At 38.7% G+C, this 13,881-nt stretch overlaps 1 protein-coding gene across 2 annotated transcripts in view; it reads left to right on the forward strand.

Moving 5' to 3' along the window:
- Window positions 1-1,152: 1,152 nt before the first annotated feature.
- The window catches only part of ABCB11 (ATP binding cassette subfamily B member 11), a 90,207-nt gene continuing 77,478 nt past the window's right edge, over window positions 1,153-13,881 (forward strand). Inside the window, exons 1-3 of one of the 2 annotated variants that reach the window (XM_047085394.1) lie at window positions 1,153-1,206; window positions 10,587-10,689; window positions 12,209-12,230. In XM_047085394.1, coding sequence (XP_046941350.1) covers window positions 10,614-10,689; window positions 12,209-12,230 — 98 coding nt within the window. In that variant the 5' untranslated portion in view covers window positions 1,153-1,206; window positions 10,587-10,613. Of the gene's footprint in view, window positions 1,207-10,586; window positions 10,690-12,208; window positions 12,231-13,881 lie in introns of those variants that run through there. The other variant, XM_047085395.1, reaches the window with a different exon arrangement.

A 13,881-nucleotide genomic window follows, 5' to 3' on the forward strand; every position in this document is an offset into this window, starting at 1 on the left:
AACTTTAAATTAAGAAAATTTGATCTTATCATTGATTTGATCTTATTTTCTTCAAACTGGGAAGCACTGGCCCATCACCTGCATTTCAGAGCCTGGGCTGGAAGGTCAGCATAGAGTGGTATAGAGCATAGACTCTAGACCTATTGGTTGTAGACTTTGGGTGGGTTATTTAACCTCTCTGTGCTTCATTTCTCTTAACTATAAAATGGAGGTAATGATGATAGCACCTAACTCCTATGGTTTTTGAGGAATCCAAATAAGGAGGTACAAAATAGACTCTTCAACTGAGCCAGGTACCCAACAAAGGCTTGACCAGCATTGGCTATTATTACTCATCACTGGAGGCCACAGTGAGGTGCTCTTAGGAAACGGTTAACTCAGTCAGGGAGAGAGAGAAAAAATAAGAGCATTTGAGAAAAATGTTGGAATTAACAAGAAGGGAGAGGAACAGGTACGGACAGCACAAAGCCGCTGGAGAAGCCACATATGTTTATTTGACTTGGATTTCTGTTAGTTTAAACCTTTAAAAAAATCATTTATCTGGTGGGTAGAGCCTGAGGTTGTTGACTGTTGAGGCCAGGGTGCAAGGGTCATGTGAGCCCTCAGAGTTTTGAGCAAAAAGGCTATTTCACGTGTTCTTTCAAGTCATCTATCTCCACGCAATTCTGGGGCTGGGTCAGGAATATCAGGGGCCTGCAACATAAGGACTTTCCAAGAGTAATCTTTCAAATTGAGGGGAAAAGTTTAAAGTTGTTTTTTTTTTTTTTTTTTTTTTTGGTTTTGGTCTGGTTATGTTTTAAAGTAATTTCTTAAGACCAAGGGCTTATGAGAAGAAATGATGTAGCCAGAATCACAACGCTCTTGCAGGGTGTGGGGGGACGGGGTACCAGTGTCTTGCGCCTCCTTTCAAGGGAATCCACACCTTCCAAAGCCTGTTGAAGCCCTCAGCTGGCTTCCTAAGCCCACTGTGTGTTTGGGGTTATTGTTTTGAGTGTATTCAACCTTTCCTCAGATGTCACTGAACTGTGCTTAGACTGGCCTTCAGGGCATTGACCCATCAGCAAATAGATAATGTTTTAGAAAAAGCTTGAATTCTGTTCAGTGTTTAGCAATGATGAAAACTGAAGTTGGAAAAGGTTGTAAAACCTTTGACTCTCCACGGTAGAGTCTGTTGTTTTTCTGGCTTCCTCAAGTCCTCGCTCACAGGTAAGTGACTTCTATTCTTTACAGCATTTGAGGACCATGTTCTGCAAGTCCATTTCCTCCAAGTTTTACTTTGTGGGGTATTGTGTTTCTGATTCACTAAAGGCTATCCTCTTGTCATGCAATAAACAGTACCATAATGCTTGGATAAGAACTTGCAGAATATATTAGCAATTTAATAATATATTATACAATATGGGTGACTCTTGGTTGCTGTCTCATTTATAGCAATGTTACTCTATGCATCAATTGTTTTGAGAGAGAGAGAGAGAGAGAGAGAGAGAGAGAGTGTGTGTGGTGCAAATGGATGAATGGATTGAATAATGTGCCCAAAGTAAAAATGCTAGTGAGCTTTTTTGTCTTGGGTTTATGAAAGTGCAATTCTATTTGCACTGATAACCCCAAATCCCATCTGGAAAGCTGGTGCTGTTTTAATACAGAACTATGCCAACTTCATCTTTTCTCCAACACCATGCTTATATCCCTCATTCTCCCAGTTTTCAATAATTTAGATACTAAAAAATATGAGCTCTGGATGTATGGCTAGAGGGGGAAACATTGATTTCTAGAAACTAATTTCCATTTTTAGGTTTCTCTAGCCAGTAGAACTCACATGTTGTGGATGATTTGAACACATCAATCAAATATTATTCATGTTGAAGACTGGGAATAAGGTGTGGTAATTCCAAATGTTTTGAGGGAAGAATAGTTAACTAGATATATTAGAGACAAATTATAATGACTGTACAAAAAACTCTAATAGTGGTTATTACTAAGTTTTTAAAGTATTAGCTTATTTACAGGCTCTTGTTTAATAAAGTTTCTTTCTGTGTGCAGCCACAACCCCCACCTCACCCCCACACCTCTACCCCACCACTCCAGACTTGGCTACCCTCCTCCTGTGCCCTGTAACACTCTGTAATTATCTCTGGAGGCTGCATTTCCCTACCTGGGAGTTACCGTTCACATGCCCTTTCCCCCACTTGATTGTAAGCCCCTTGAATAATTTGTGTGTCTTCCTACTAAGAGTAATGGTGACAAATATTTACTGATGAATGCTTGAAATAGATTATGAAGTAGTGTAGGAAAAAAAAAAATTGCCCAGTCCGTGGTTTTAAAAGACACTGAAATTACTAAAAACAAAACAAAACAAAACAAAATGCCTGAGTTCTATTGCAAGAATTGAGTGTTAGAGTTGTGTGTTGCTTTGTGCAGATGGGAGAACTATGCACATAGAAACCAAGACAGACTGGGAGTAACTTTGAAATTAAACTCTCTCTTCTTCTAGAGCAATTCTTTAGTCCTCCATTTAATTTCTTTCCCATGTTCATCAGCTGTGGCCCTTGGGGCTAAAGGGGCCTCATTTTTATCCTGTCTCTGGAGATGTCTTCCATGTTGTTGACACACACCATCATGCCACAACCTGCTTATCTGCCAAGCAGTGGTTTTCTATTTGTCTTTCTCCTTAGCATAAACTAATATTTCTCTCCTCCTTTTTTTAATGTTTATTTATTTTTGAGAGAGAGAGAGAATGAGTAGGGCAGGGGCAGAGAGAGAGGGAGACACAGAATCCGAAGCAGGTTCCAGGCTCTGAGCTATCAGCCCAGAGCCCAAGGTGGGGCTCAAACTCACGAAACATTAGATCATGACCTGAGCCAAAGTCAGACACTTAACCAACTGAGCCACCCAGGATCCCCTATTTCTTTCCTCCTTTTAATGATCCTTGGGAGAAAACCCAAGGTTTGCTGGGTTTGATAACAACAAAAGTGCTCTACCTGCATTGCAACATGTCAGCAGTGACAGATATTTTAAGGGCTTTAAGAAATCTGAATTGGTGGCCAAGGAAGTGACTTCCAGAGTCAAGAGGAGCAAGAGAAATTCCACTTTTCTCTCCAAGCAGCTCAGGGAAGGGCAGTGTGTGGTGCTGGCGATCTTGAAAGCTTTTACACAAGGGAAGTCCTGGCAAAAGAAAAACCAAGGAGAATATTCACAATGTGACATGGGGTGGGGTGTAGGCCACTCCTGATCCTGGCCTCGTACCCCTCGCTATCCTTCCGGCTCCTCAATGGCTGTTAGGGCATTTAGATCCTCCTCACTGTGTTGACCTGGATGTGGAAAAACCTCAGCCTCTTCCTTCTGAATTCAGTCTAGATCAACATGCTTCAAAAATAGTATTTGGGAGAAAATGAAATGGAAAGCAGAACAAATCTCTCCAGAGACAATTGGAAACTAGAACACTGATAGAGTAGAGAAGTCATCTCCTAAAGTGACAAGAGCCTGGGCACCAGTGGCTTGGCTGTGTGGCACCACAAGTCTATTTCTTTTGGTCACCTGAGGCCTATCTGCCCAGGAGTGAGATGGTTCTTGCCCTGGTAAATGAAGGCGCCCACTGCTTGGCCTGGAGGAATTTCTGCTCATCCCAAATAGATTTCCTAGTCCCTCTGGGTGTGGGCTCTCAAGTTCCAAGCCTTATCAGAGTGTTGGCCTTTTCAAAAAGAATAAATATGATCATATCTCTATCTTGCCTAAAAGTGTATATTTGTTCCATTGCCATTGGGATAAGGTCCCACATCCTCAATGTTAAAGATGAGGCCTGGAGGAATCCACCAGCCACATCCTTCAGAGACATCCATCCACTTTTCCTCACACTGGCTGGATATTCTTCCATCTTGAACCTATGTGCTGTCTCATGGGTCTGGACCTTTTTGTGTGCTCTTCCCCGCTAGAATGCTTTTCTCTCTCTTGTTTCCTTGGGTAACTTGTCTTCATCTCCTATGTCCCATACTAAAAATGTGCTGAATTCATACCCCCCACCCCACCTCAGCTCTCTGGACAAGGGCAGGGCCTCTGCCTGATGGTGTAGGAGACACCCATGCTTCCTCTTCTCTCCCATGCTTGTAATTTTTTATGTGGCACCTGTCTTCCCTGCCCCACTATAAGTTTTATGAGAACAGGGCAGGTTGGAGGTCTGGTGCTGCATATGATTTTTAGGTGGGTAAATCAGGTCCTTCATTATTTCTCCCCAGGTATCAGGCTGTCCTGAACTGACCTCATAATACAGGAGTCAGCAAACATTTTTTCTAGAAGGCTAGAAAGTAAATGTTTTAGGCACTGATGGTGGTTGGGAGGTGGGGGAGATGTGCGTATAGTCTCTGTCACAGATACTCACTTCTGCCATTGTAACACAAGAACAATCAAAGATAAAATGAAAACTAATGGGCATTATTGTGTTCCAATAAAGCTTTATTTATAAAAACAGGCAGTGGGCCTAATGTCCCTATTGTAGTTGTATCTTCAGGCAGGAAGGATTCTAGCTTCTGGGAGAACTATTCTCATCCCTGACCTGTTTCGTTTCTTTTCTTTTTCTTTCTTTCTTTCTTTCTTTCTTTCTTTCTTTCTTTTTCTTTCTTTCTTTCTCTCTCTCTCTCTCTTTCTTTTTCTTTCTTTCTTTCTTTCTTTCTTTCTTTCTTTCTTCTTTCTCTTTCTTTCTTTCTTCTCTCTCTCTTTCTTTCTCTTTCTTTCTTTCTTTCTTTCTTTCTTTCTTTCTTTCTTTCTTTCTTTCCTTCTTTGTCTTCTTATTCAGTTCTCCTGCAGCATCAATAGTCATACTGGTGTCTTGAAGTCACACTTAGCAACCTTGGTGTAATGGCCCATGGTGGGCACTGACATTTTGTATTCTTTGGATTTTTTTATTTGTTCCTGACATGGCTATAGAATTCTATCTCCTCCAGTTTTGACAACCTCAGGCCCTCCATGGCACTGCTTACTTATCCCTCTTTCTGAGGTCTGTCGATGTCCTAGGTTCTCTCAGGGAATTCATTCAGGTGTTGGTCTCTGTGTCCTCTCTCTCCTCCCCAACAGTGTCTTCCAGAATATTGTTGCTAGTGTTCTTTTTTTTCCTTTTTTTGTTTTTAATTTTTTAAAATGTTTTTATTTATTTTTGAGAGAGAGAGAGAGACAGAGCACAAGTGGCAGGGGAGGGGGGAGAGAGAAGAAGAGAGACACAGAATCCAAAGCAGGCTTCAGGCTCTGTGCTGTCAGCACAGAGCCTGATGTAGGGCTTGAATGCACGAGTCATGAGATCATGACCTGAGCTAAAGTCGGACACCCGACTGAGCCACCCAGGTGCCCCATTGTTAGTGTTCTAACATACACATATCTGTGATGTATCTACCAATAAAGGTCAGGAGACTGTCCTCTGTGTTGATAAGATTACACATTTTATCAAAGAAAAGAAAACTTCAAGTTTGGATAGTTATACAGAAGCACAGATTGTCTGCACATAGACCACATGCCATTTAGCAGAGAGGGACAGTGGTGTTGGCATGGACAGTTAAAAATTCTTGGGGTTTTCACAATTAGGTAATCAAGGTCTGTCAGGCAGTGCTTAGAAATCTTGATTTCCAACTTTTAATTCCTAGATTTTCTAAGTTTATTGGAAGACCATCTTTCTGGAGGACTTGAAAATTCTCAAAATGTTTCCAAAGAGATTTTTTTGGAGATTAAAGTAATTTACTTTATGAAAATACAGAGTAAAAATGAAATAGCATGCATGGTACCTTATTTTTAATTCTGAGTTCTTTTGTGTTAAAGTAAAAATTTGTTATTGTAAGTTAAGATACCTTAATTAAAACTTCCTGCATCATATTACACCCAAGAACCCTTCACATGCTTCAGGAAGCTCAAGACCAAATTTCTAATTTAGGTGCTGCTATAGGTAACAGCTGAGGGAGTAGAATTAGATGATATTACATCTGCTTATATTAGTGGGGAGAATGTGACAAAACACCATAGCCTTCTTAAATCATGGAATGTACCAGGTGAGGAGGAAGACACATTCTCGTGACCCTGTGAAACAAACTTGTTTATCACTGAAAACTAGATTCCCACTGTGTTGTTAGGGTTCCAGAAACTGGCCAAGATATTCTCCATTATCTGTTATGCCTCCCAGGACATTATCTAATAAAAAGGGAACTAACCAGTAGGAGAAAACATGGTCTAATGATACCAGTGTTTCATTCTACATTTGTAATGATACGAGGCAATTCATCTAACATCTCATTGTGGAAACAGTGCCTTTCCTGGAAAATATCACAAGCAAGGCTTTTGTTTACTCATTCTAGTAATTTTGGTATCTCATTGCACTTTCCCAAACAGCATTATAAAAATGCCATTGTCTTTGTGGGTGTATGCAAGTAATAAACTGTTTCAACACAATGGCCTTCAAAAGTCATCACTGCCACTCCTGAACTGGGCAGAAATAAGGCAACTAGCTTCCATTTCTGACTGAGCAAACCAACCAAAGGCCCAAGAAGCAGCAGCTCTAGTATGCAAGGACAGGAAAGGATGGATGTTCCAGCTAAAGTAAAAGAGCTAATTCTTCCTTTACTGGCCTTCAAAAAAATCGACTAATTTTTTACTCAGGTGTATTTGACATACAACATTGCATAAGTTGAAGGTGTACAACTGGTTGCTTTGATACATTTATATACATCTATATGATTACCACCATAGCTTTAGTGAACACCTCCATCATGTCACATAATTATCATTTCTTTTTTATGGTGAGAACACTTAAGATACAGCCTCTTAACAATTCAGAAATATACAATATAGTATTGTTAACTATAATCACTATGTTGTGCATTAGATCTCCAGAACTTTCTCATCTTCCAGCTGCAAGCTTGTACCCTTAAACATCTTCCCAATTCCTCCACCTCTCAGCCTCTAGTAACCACCATTCTACTCTTTATTTCTACATGTTTAGCTTTTATAGATTCCACATATAGGCAATGTCATACAATATTTGTGTTTCTCTGTCTGGCTTATCTCATTGAACATAATGCCCTCAAGGTCCATCCATGTTGTCACAAATGATAGAATTCCCTTCTTTCATATGGTTAAATAATATTCCATTGTGTATACATGTATATATACATAGTTTTTTATATATGCTGTGTATGTGTGTGTATACATATATATGTATATACTACATCTTTTTTTCCCATTTATCCATTGATGGGCATTTAGGTTATTTCTATATCTTGGCTATTGTGAATAATGCTGCAATAAACACAAGAATGTGGATATCTCTTCAATATCCTATTTTAAATCCCTTTGTGTATATACTCAGAAACGGGATTTCTGGATCATTTGATAGTTGTTATTTTTAATTTCTTAAGGAACCTCCATACTGATTTCCATAGTGGCTAAACCAGTTTGCATTCCTCTCAACAGTGCACATGGGTTCCCTTTTCTCCAAATCACCACCAACACTTGTTCTTTCTTGTCTTCTTGTGATAGCCATTCTAACAGATGTGAGGTGCTATGTCATTATGGTTTTGATTTGCATTTTCCTGATGATGAGTGATGTTGAGTATCTTTTCATGTACCTGTTGACCATTTGTATGTCTTTTTTAGAAAAACGTCTATTTAGTTTCTCTGCCTCTTTGCTTTATTCAGGACTTCAGAGGATTGAATGAATAATGTCCATCTGCACTGGTGAGGGTAATCTACAGATTCAAATGCTAATCTCTTCTGGAAACACCACCAATGACATATCCAAAAATAATGCTTTGCCAGCTATCTGGCATCCCTTAGCCCCCTCAAATTGATACATAAAATTAACCATACCACCAATCTCAGACAAAGTCACTCTGAAACCAGGGTAAAAATGAAACAAAGCAAGGCCAGTCTATAATTTTGCTCATGCACAGGCAAAAATAAAGTCATTGTGCAAAAATACCAAACATCCCTCTCTCTTGCTATATAAGTGACTATTTCTTTACCCAATCATGAAATTGCTCTGGCTTTCTGACAACATTCAATCTAGAGCAGATGCCTACTTTCTTTTTTTTTTTTTTTTTTTTTTTTGATGCCTACTTTCTTGAATCCTCTCCCAAATCACCTAATTGAAGCCCACTTCCTATGATAGGTTCATCCTAAAACCCTCTTACTGAGTCCCTACCATGTGTTCTCCCTCACTACAATGAATAATAAATTCAGATTGTTCAACTACAGTTGTGTTCCCAGTGGTCTTCTGCTACAGGTCAATGCTACAGGGAGGAAATCCATGGTACGTGTGAATTTTTGTGTTTGAAAACATTACTCTTTAATAGTAAATTAGAGATCACAAAAATCATTGCATTCAGAAAGAAGCAAAATGCAAACAAACCTAATATGAAAACAAATGTACGGAATTGGTGGAGGAACAGAGACGGAAAATGAAAAGAGTAGGTTGGTTGGCCATCATTCTCTTCCTTAATAGAGGGTGCTTTACTACAAGTGACCCCAGAGGGAGGGTGGGAAGTAGGGCAAGGGAGAGAGTCTCTAGGCTTGAAGGCCAAAAGGAACTTTAGCTGTCTTCTCCCTTTGGACCAGCTGATGTACAGACTCAGTTTCATATCATTTTCATACTAGTCCCGCAAGGTACATCTTATCACCATCACCATCACTGACTTGAATGATGGAGAATTCAGAGCCTGGAGAGAGGTTAAAAAATGTTTTCAACAACATAGAGTGAGACCACAGGATCAGTGAGACTCTGAAGTTCACAGGCAAGACACTACACCACTGGGGTCTAAATGCTGTCAAATATTTGCACACCAGTGGAAAGAAACCTTTTTAAATGAAGAGCTAAGCCAGGAAAAAAATAATTGAAGACTGATTTTTTAAAGTCTTATTTTAGGGGCGCCTGGGTGGCGCAGTAGGTTAAGCGTCCGATTTCAGCCAGGTCACGATCTCACGGTCCATGAGTTCGAGCCCCGCGTCAGGCTCTGGGCTGATGGCTCGGAGCCTGGAGCCTGTTTCCGATTCTGTGTCTCTCTCTCTGCCCCTCCCCCGTTCATGCTCTGTCTCTCTCTGTCCCAAAAATAAATAAACGTTGAAAAAAAAAAATAAAGTCTTATTTTAAAATTAGGAGACTCAGTATTATAAATATTCTAAAGATTTATTTTCTCATTATCAAAGAATTTCTTTGCTTTCTGAAAAACAAATTTTTGTTAAAATTTCAAAAATGATATAACCAGTGAACATTGCATTCTCTGCATTGAGAATATATTCTCAAAATACTGAGCAAATTTTGTTGTTGAATAAAAGAATTTTGAATCTGCTTCATGTAGTTTTTTTTTATCTTTACTGACCTCATAAACTATTTAATTAAATAATATTTCTCACTCTATTTCTTAATGTTGAATTTATCTTTAAAGTTTATTTTTTAAAATCACATTGATGGTACCATTACATTGATAGTACCTTTGATATGATGTCATGAGAAGGGTACTTTACCTCTGTGGTTTTCCTCCCTAAAATACACAACCCATATCTAATCCTGAGAAAAATATCAGATAAGTCCCACTTTAGGAGACAGCCTGCAAAATAATGGTTCAATACTCCTCAAAACTGTCAAGGTCTTCAAAAACAAGGAAAGTACAAGAAGTTGTGAGAGCCAAGAGGAGCTTAAGGAGAGATAATGAATCAACATAATGTCTTCCCTCTACATCTTCACAATACTTTGCACTGTTAATCTTTGCCAGTATCTCATTTAAAGGGTTTAGTGTTCATTGCCAATCATTACCCAAAATCTATTCATTGGAGTTGCAGATAATGATTTCTCTAGTTTTATAGTATTTTACAAATCAGTAATGGATATTTGATTTTTGTTGAATACTTTTTCTGCATCTATCAAAATGATCAAGTTTTTTCACATTGAACAATCATTGCATTCCTGGAATCAACATTGTTCATTATATTTTTTTCATGAACTGCTGAATTATACTTAACATATTTAACAATTTTAAATCTATTTTCAAAAGCAATTATAATTCTATTTTTCTTATATCATTCTTGTTTGTTTTGATGTCAAGTTTACACTTGTTTTGTAAAATGAGTGGGTAGCTGTTCCTCTGGTCCATGCCAGACTCACCATATCCTCGATCTAGGAGTTGCATTTACAAAGAAGCACTGAAGGCTACCCACCAGTATTTAGGTGTAGTTGGTTCAGTACAGTGACCCAAGAATGTCGCCTGTTGGTTGTGTAGTGCCAGTGGTTTTTATTTTTACTCATGAAAGAAAGAAAGAAAGAAAGAAGGAAGAAAAGGGAGGGAGGGAGGGAGGGAGGGAGGGAGGAAAAACGAGCAGAAAGAACAAATAAATAAAAAGCAACTATCCATTCATCAGATAGAGAAAGCCATAATCAATGGTTTGGCTTTATCTTTCCTAATAATTAGGCTCTTTCATGGAGTTATTAACCAATTAAAAATATGATTTTTAGTGAAGATTTAGATTGTTAGTGAAGGTTATTTCTTGTACCAAATTGTTCTTTCATTTGGCTATTTTGTTTAAGAAGAGAAAAAAATAATTGCAATGATTATTTTGTTTTATAGGGCTATTGGCTGCAGATTGCAATTACCATGTCTGACTCAGTAATTCTTCGCAGTGTGAAGAAATTTGGAGAAGAGAATTATGGTTTTGAGTCAGACAGATTATGTAAGTGGCCCTTTTCTCTTACTGTCTCTTATATAAAAAGAGGTTAGAACAAAAGTGGACAAGCTAGTGAAGTTTTAAGGGGCAGAGAAAAATCAACAATATGTAGAACCATTATGGGATGCATTTCTTACCCACAAATCGGTAGTTCTCTCCAGAATCCGTGTTATGGAATGTCTGAAAGTGCTAAGTAAAAATGCACAAAGTGTGGGTAAATGAAAGTATCTCCTCTACAAATATCTCTTTTTTGGTAGAGTAGGGTTCCAGCATTGGTTATTATTATTGCCTTTATTCAGCTATTATAATTGATTATAGTAGTAATAATTTAGTGAGAAACTATACTAAGACAGTGCTGGTTAGAATGAGACAATGGGAAAGAGGACCTGTAGCACTAGCACCTAACATCTAGTGAGCGCAGGTGATTCCAAGCATTTATTATTTTTTTAAACGAATTCTATAATTTTACATCTTGCAGAAGAAGAAAATTAGACTTGAATAAATTTTTTTAAACTTGGCAAAGATCACATGACTGATAATTGATGGAACCATCATTCTAATCTAGTTCTATCTGATTCCCAAACCCAAGATGTTGATCTCTATCTATACTATAATGCCTCTTTACTCTTACTTACATTAATTAAAATGTCAGGGAATCAGGATGTGCTGTCCCATGGTGGTAGTTGACCTTAGCACCCTGAACTCCTTTCCCTTTGCTTCCCTACACCCATGACCCTGCACCCCCACTTTCACTTCCTACCCTCCATCTGCTCTGACCTAAGCTGAGGAAAATTATATCCAGCTCAATCCTGTGGTTTCTACTGGCATGGGAGTGTCAACATCATCTTATTGTCTAGTTAATTTGTAGTCTTAATTTTAAATAGATAAATTCTGATGTTTCCAAGGAACCAAACAATAAATATCCATTTTACTTGGTAGTTCAAAAAAATTAGATTTTCTTCAGCTAATTTAAAAATGTTGGTCTCAGGCTACTAGCATGGCTCAGTGGTCTGAGGGTTGGTCTCAGGGTTAAGGGTCTGACTCTTGATCTCAGCTCAGGTCGTGGTCTCACAGTTCATGAAATCAAGCCCCATGTCAGGCTCCATGTTGACAATGTGGGGCCTGCATGGAATTCTCTCTCTCTCCCTCTCTCTCTGCCCCTCCCCGAATTGTGCATGCTCACACATGGTCTCTCTCTCAAAATAAACAAATAAACTTAAAAAATGTTGGTCTCCAGTTGATGCTCAGAAAATACCAATATCTCATACCTTGTAGAAATATCTAAAAATGTAGTCAAGCCAGTAGTCCTGAACCTGAAAGGGTATCTTGTGTAACATGAGAGACACAGAGAGAGAGAATTAAAAAAAAAAAAAGAAGAAAGAAAAAAAAAGCAAATAGTCATTTTGCAATATTCCATGAATGAAATTAATTTATGGGAATGTTTCCCCAGAGAAAAATTATTAATGACTATGTTTCATTGTGTCATTATTATTAACTGCTTTGTGCATTGTTTTTATCCTGACAGATAACAATGTTAAGAATTCAAGGTAAGTGACTGTTTCAACAATGCATCATCTTTTCTAGATTAACTCCTTAATATTCCTTTTAAAGGTACAAAGAGAGATAATATTTTCATGCACATTGTACTTCCTATAAAATGGTATAGGTGATCCATTCTTTTTCTCTTTAAATCATTGCTGTAATTTGAAAAAACAAACAAACAAACAAAAAACATTGCTGTAATTTGATTTCAGAAACCATTTGGAAGATCCCTTCTGGATTAGGTCCAAATCTCCCCTGTGCACCCAGCAACATCATAGAATGTCTAACCTAAATGGGCAGAGGTGAAGTTGGACAAGTAACATTTCATGAGCACAGGGGAGGTCCATTAACCCCAAATTCTTTCCACAGGCAAATAGTAGAACCCTAAAATTTAATTGTTAGATATTTCTCTTTAGTTTAAAAGTTTAAATTCTCATATAAAGCAAATGTCAGCTAATCATACATTGGCATGAGAGTAGGATTAGATAGAGTCTAACTTAGAAGACAGAAGGGAGGTGCTAGGCAAGTTCCTGAAAAAGAAGTGGTAGTAAGGCAGAGGTTGAAGCTCTTTAAGAAATTTTTAGTAATTCACAGCAGAGAGGGGTGGTGGATGTGGTAACAGCAGTTTTGGACTAGGAGTAGTAAGGTCAGCCTGGGCCTAGAGGAACCACAATTGCCTCACTGGAGGGAAAAAAAATGAAAATGGGTGTGGGTACAGATGAACAGCAAAGAGAGAATCAACAGGAAGGTTGAGTGAGTTCTTTGGTTTTTAGAGGAGATGAACATTTTCTGTTAGATGTGGTAATGTAGAATGAGAAGATCACAGTGAAAGTCTGAGAAAGCTGTGGAGGGAAATGGAACAGTCTATTATAGACAGATGAAGTACAGTGTTATGGATTGAGTTAAGGATGGAGACCATACTCATTCATTCATTCATTCATTCATTTCATAAATGTTAATTAAATGCATACCAGGTGTCAGACACTATTACAGGTACTGAGGATACAGAAAAGAACAAACTGGGCAAAAATCTCTGTCCTTGAGGAGCTTACATTTTAGTGAGGATGACATGATAAGCACCATAAATAAATATAATACATAGCATGGTAGTGATAATCTATCACTGTCTTTCTAAGAAAAAAAAAAGAAGCAAACATGGAATGGAGATATGAAGTGATGTGGAGACAAATTTGAAATTTTAAAGGCTTTGGCCAGGGAGGGTCCCATTAAGAAGGTGACTTTTGAGGGAAAATCTGAAGGAGATGAGGGGGTTGGCCATGCGAGTATCTGAAGAAAGAGCATTCTGTCAGGAGGAAACAACAAGTCCAAGTGGTCAGAAGTGAGAATAAATTTGGCATGAACAAAGGTCAGCAAACAGGCCAGGTTGCTCGGGTGGAGAGAATTGGAGTGCAGTAGGAAGAGATAAGGTCAGAGAGCCAATTGGCCAGACCGTGGAGGGCCTTGGACTTTTCAGCAAAGACTTGGGATTCTACTGTGAGCTGGAGGGGAACGTCAGGGCAGCTGACTGCTAGGCATGGCATGTGTTGGCATCAGTTTACACAGTGAAGAGGTGGTCTTGAACCTCTTCAGGCCCCACAGCCTGGCTTCAGGTGGAGAGGGGCAAACAGTGGATGGATGCAGAGATGAGGGCGTTTC

Source organism: Lynx rufus, unplaced genomic scaffold, assembly GCF_022079265.1.
Source record: "Lynx rufus isolate CCGP_SWC_20201006 ecotype Redwood Valley unplaced genomic scaffold, mLynRuf1.p SCAF_2, whole genome shotgun sequence".
In the NCBI taxonomy this organism is placed as follows: Eukaryota; Metazoa; Chordata; class Mammalia; order Carnivora; family Felidae; genus Lynx; species Lynx rufus.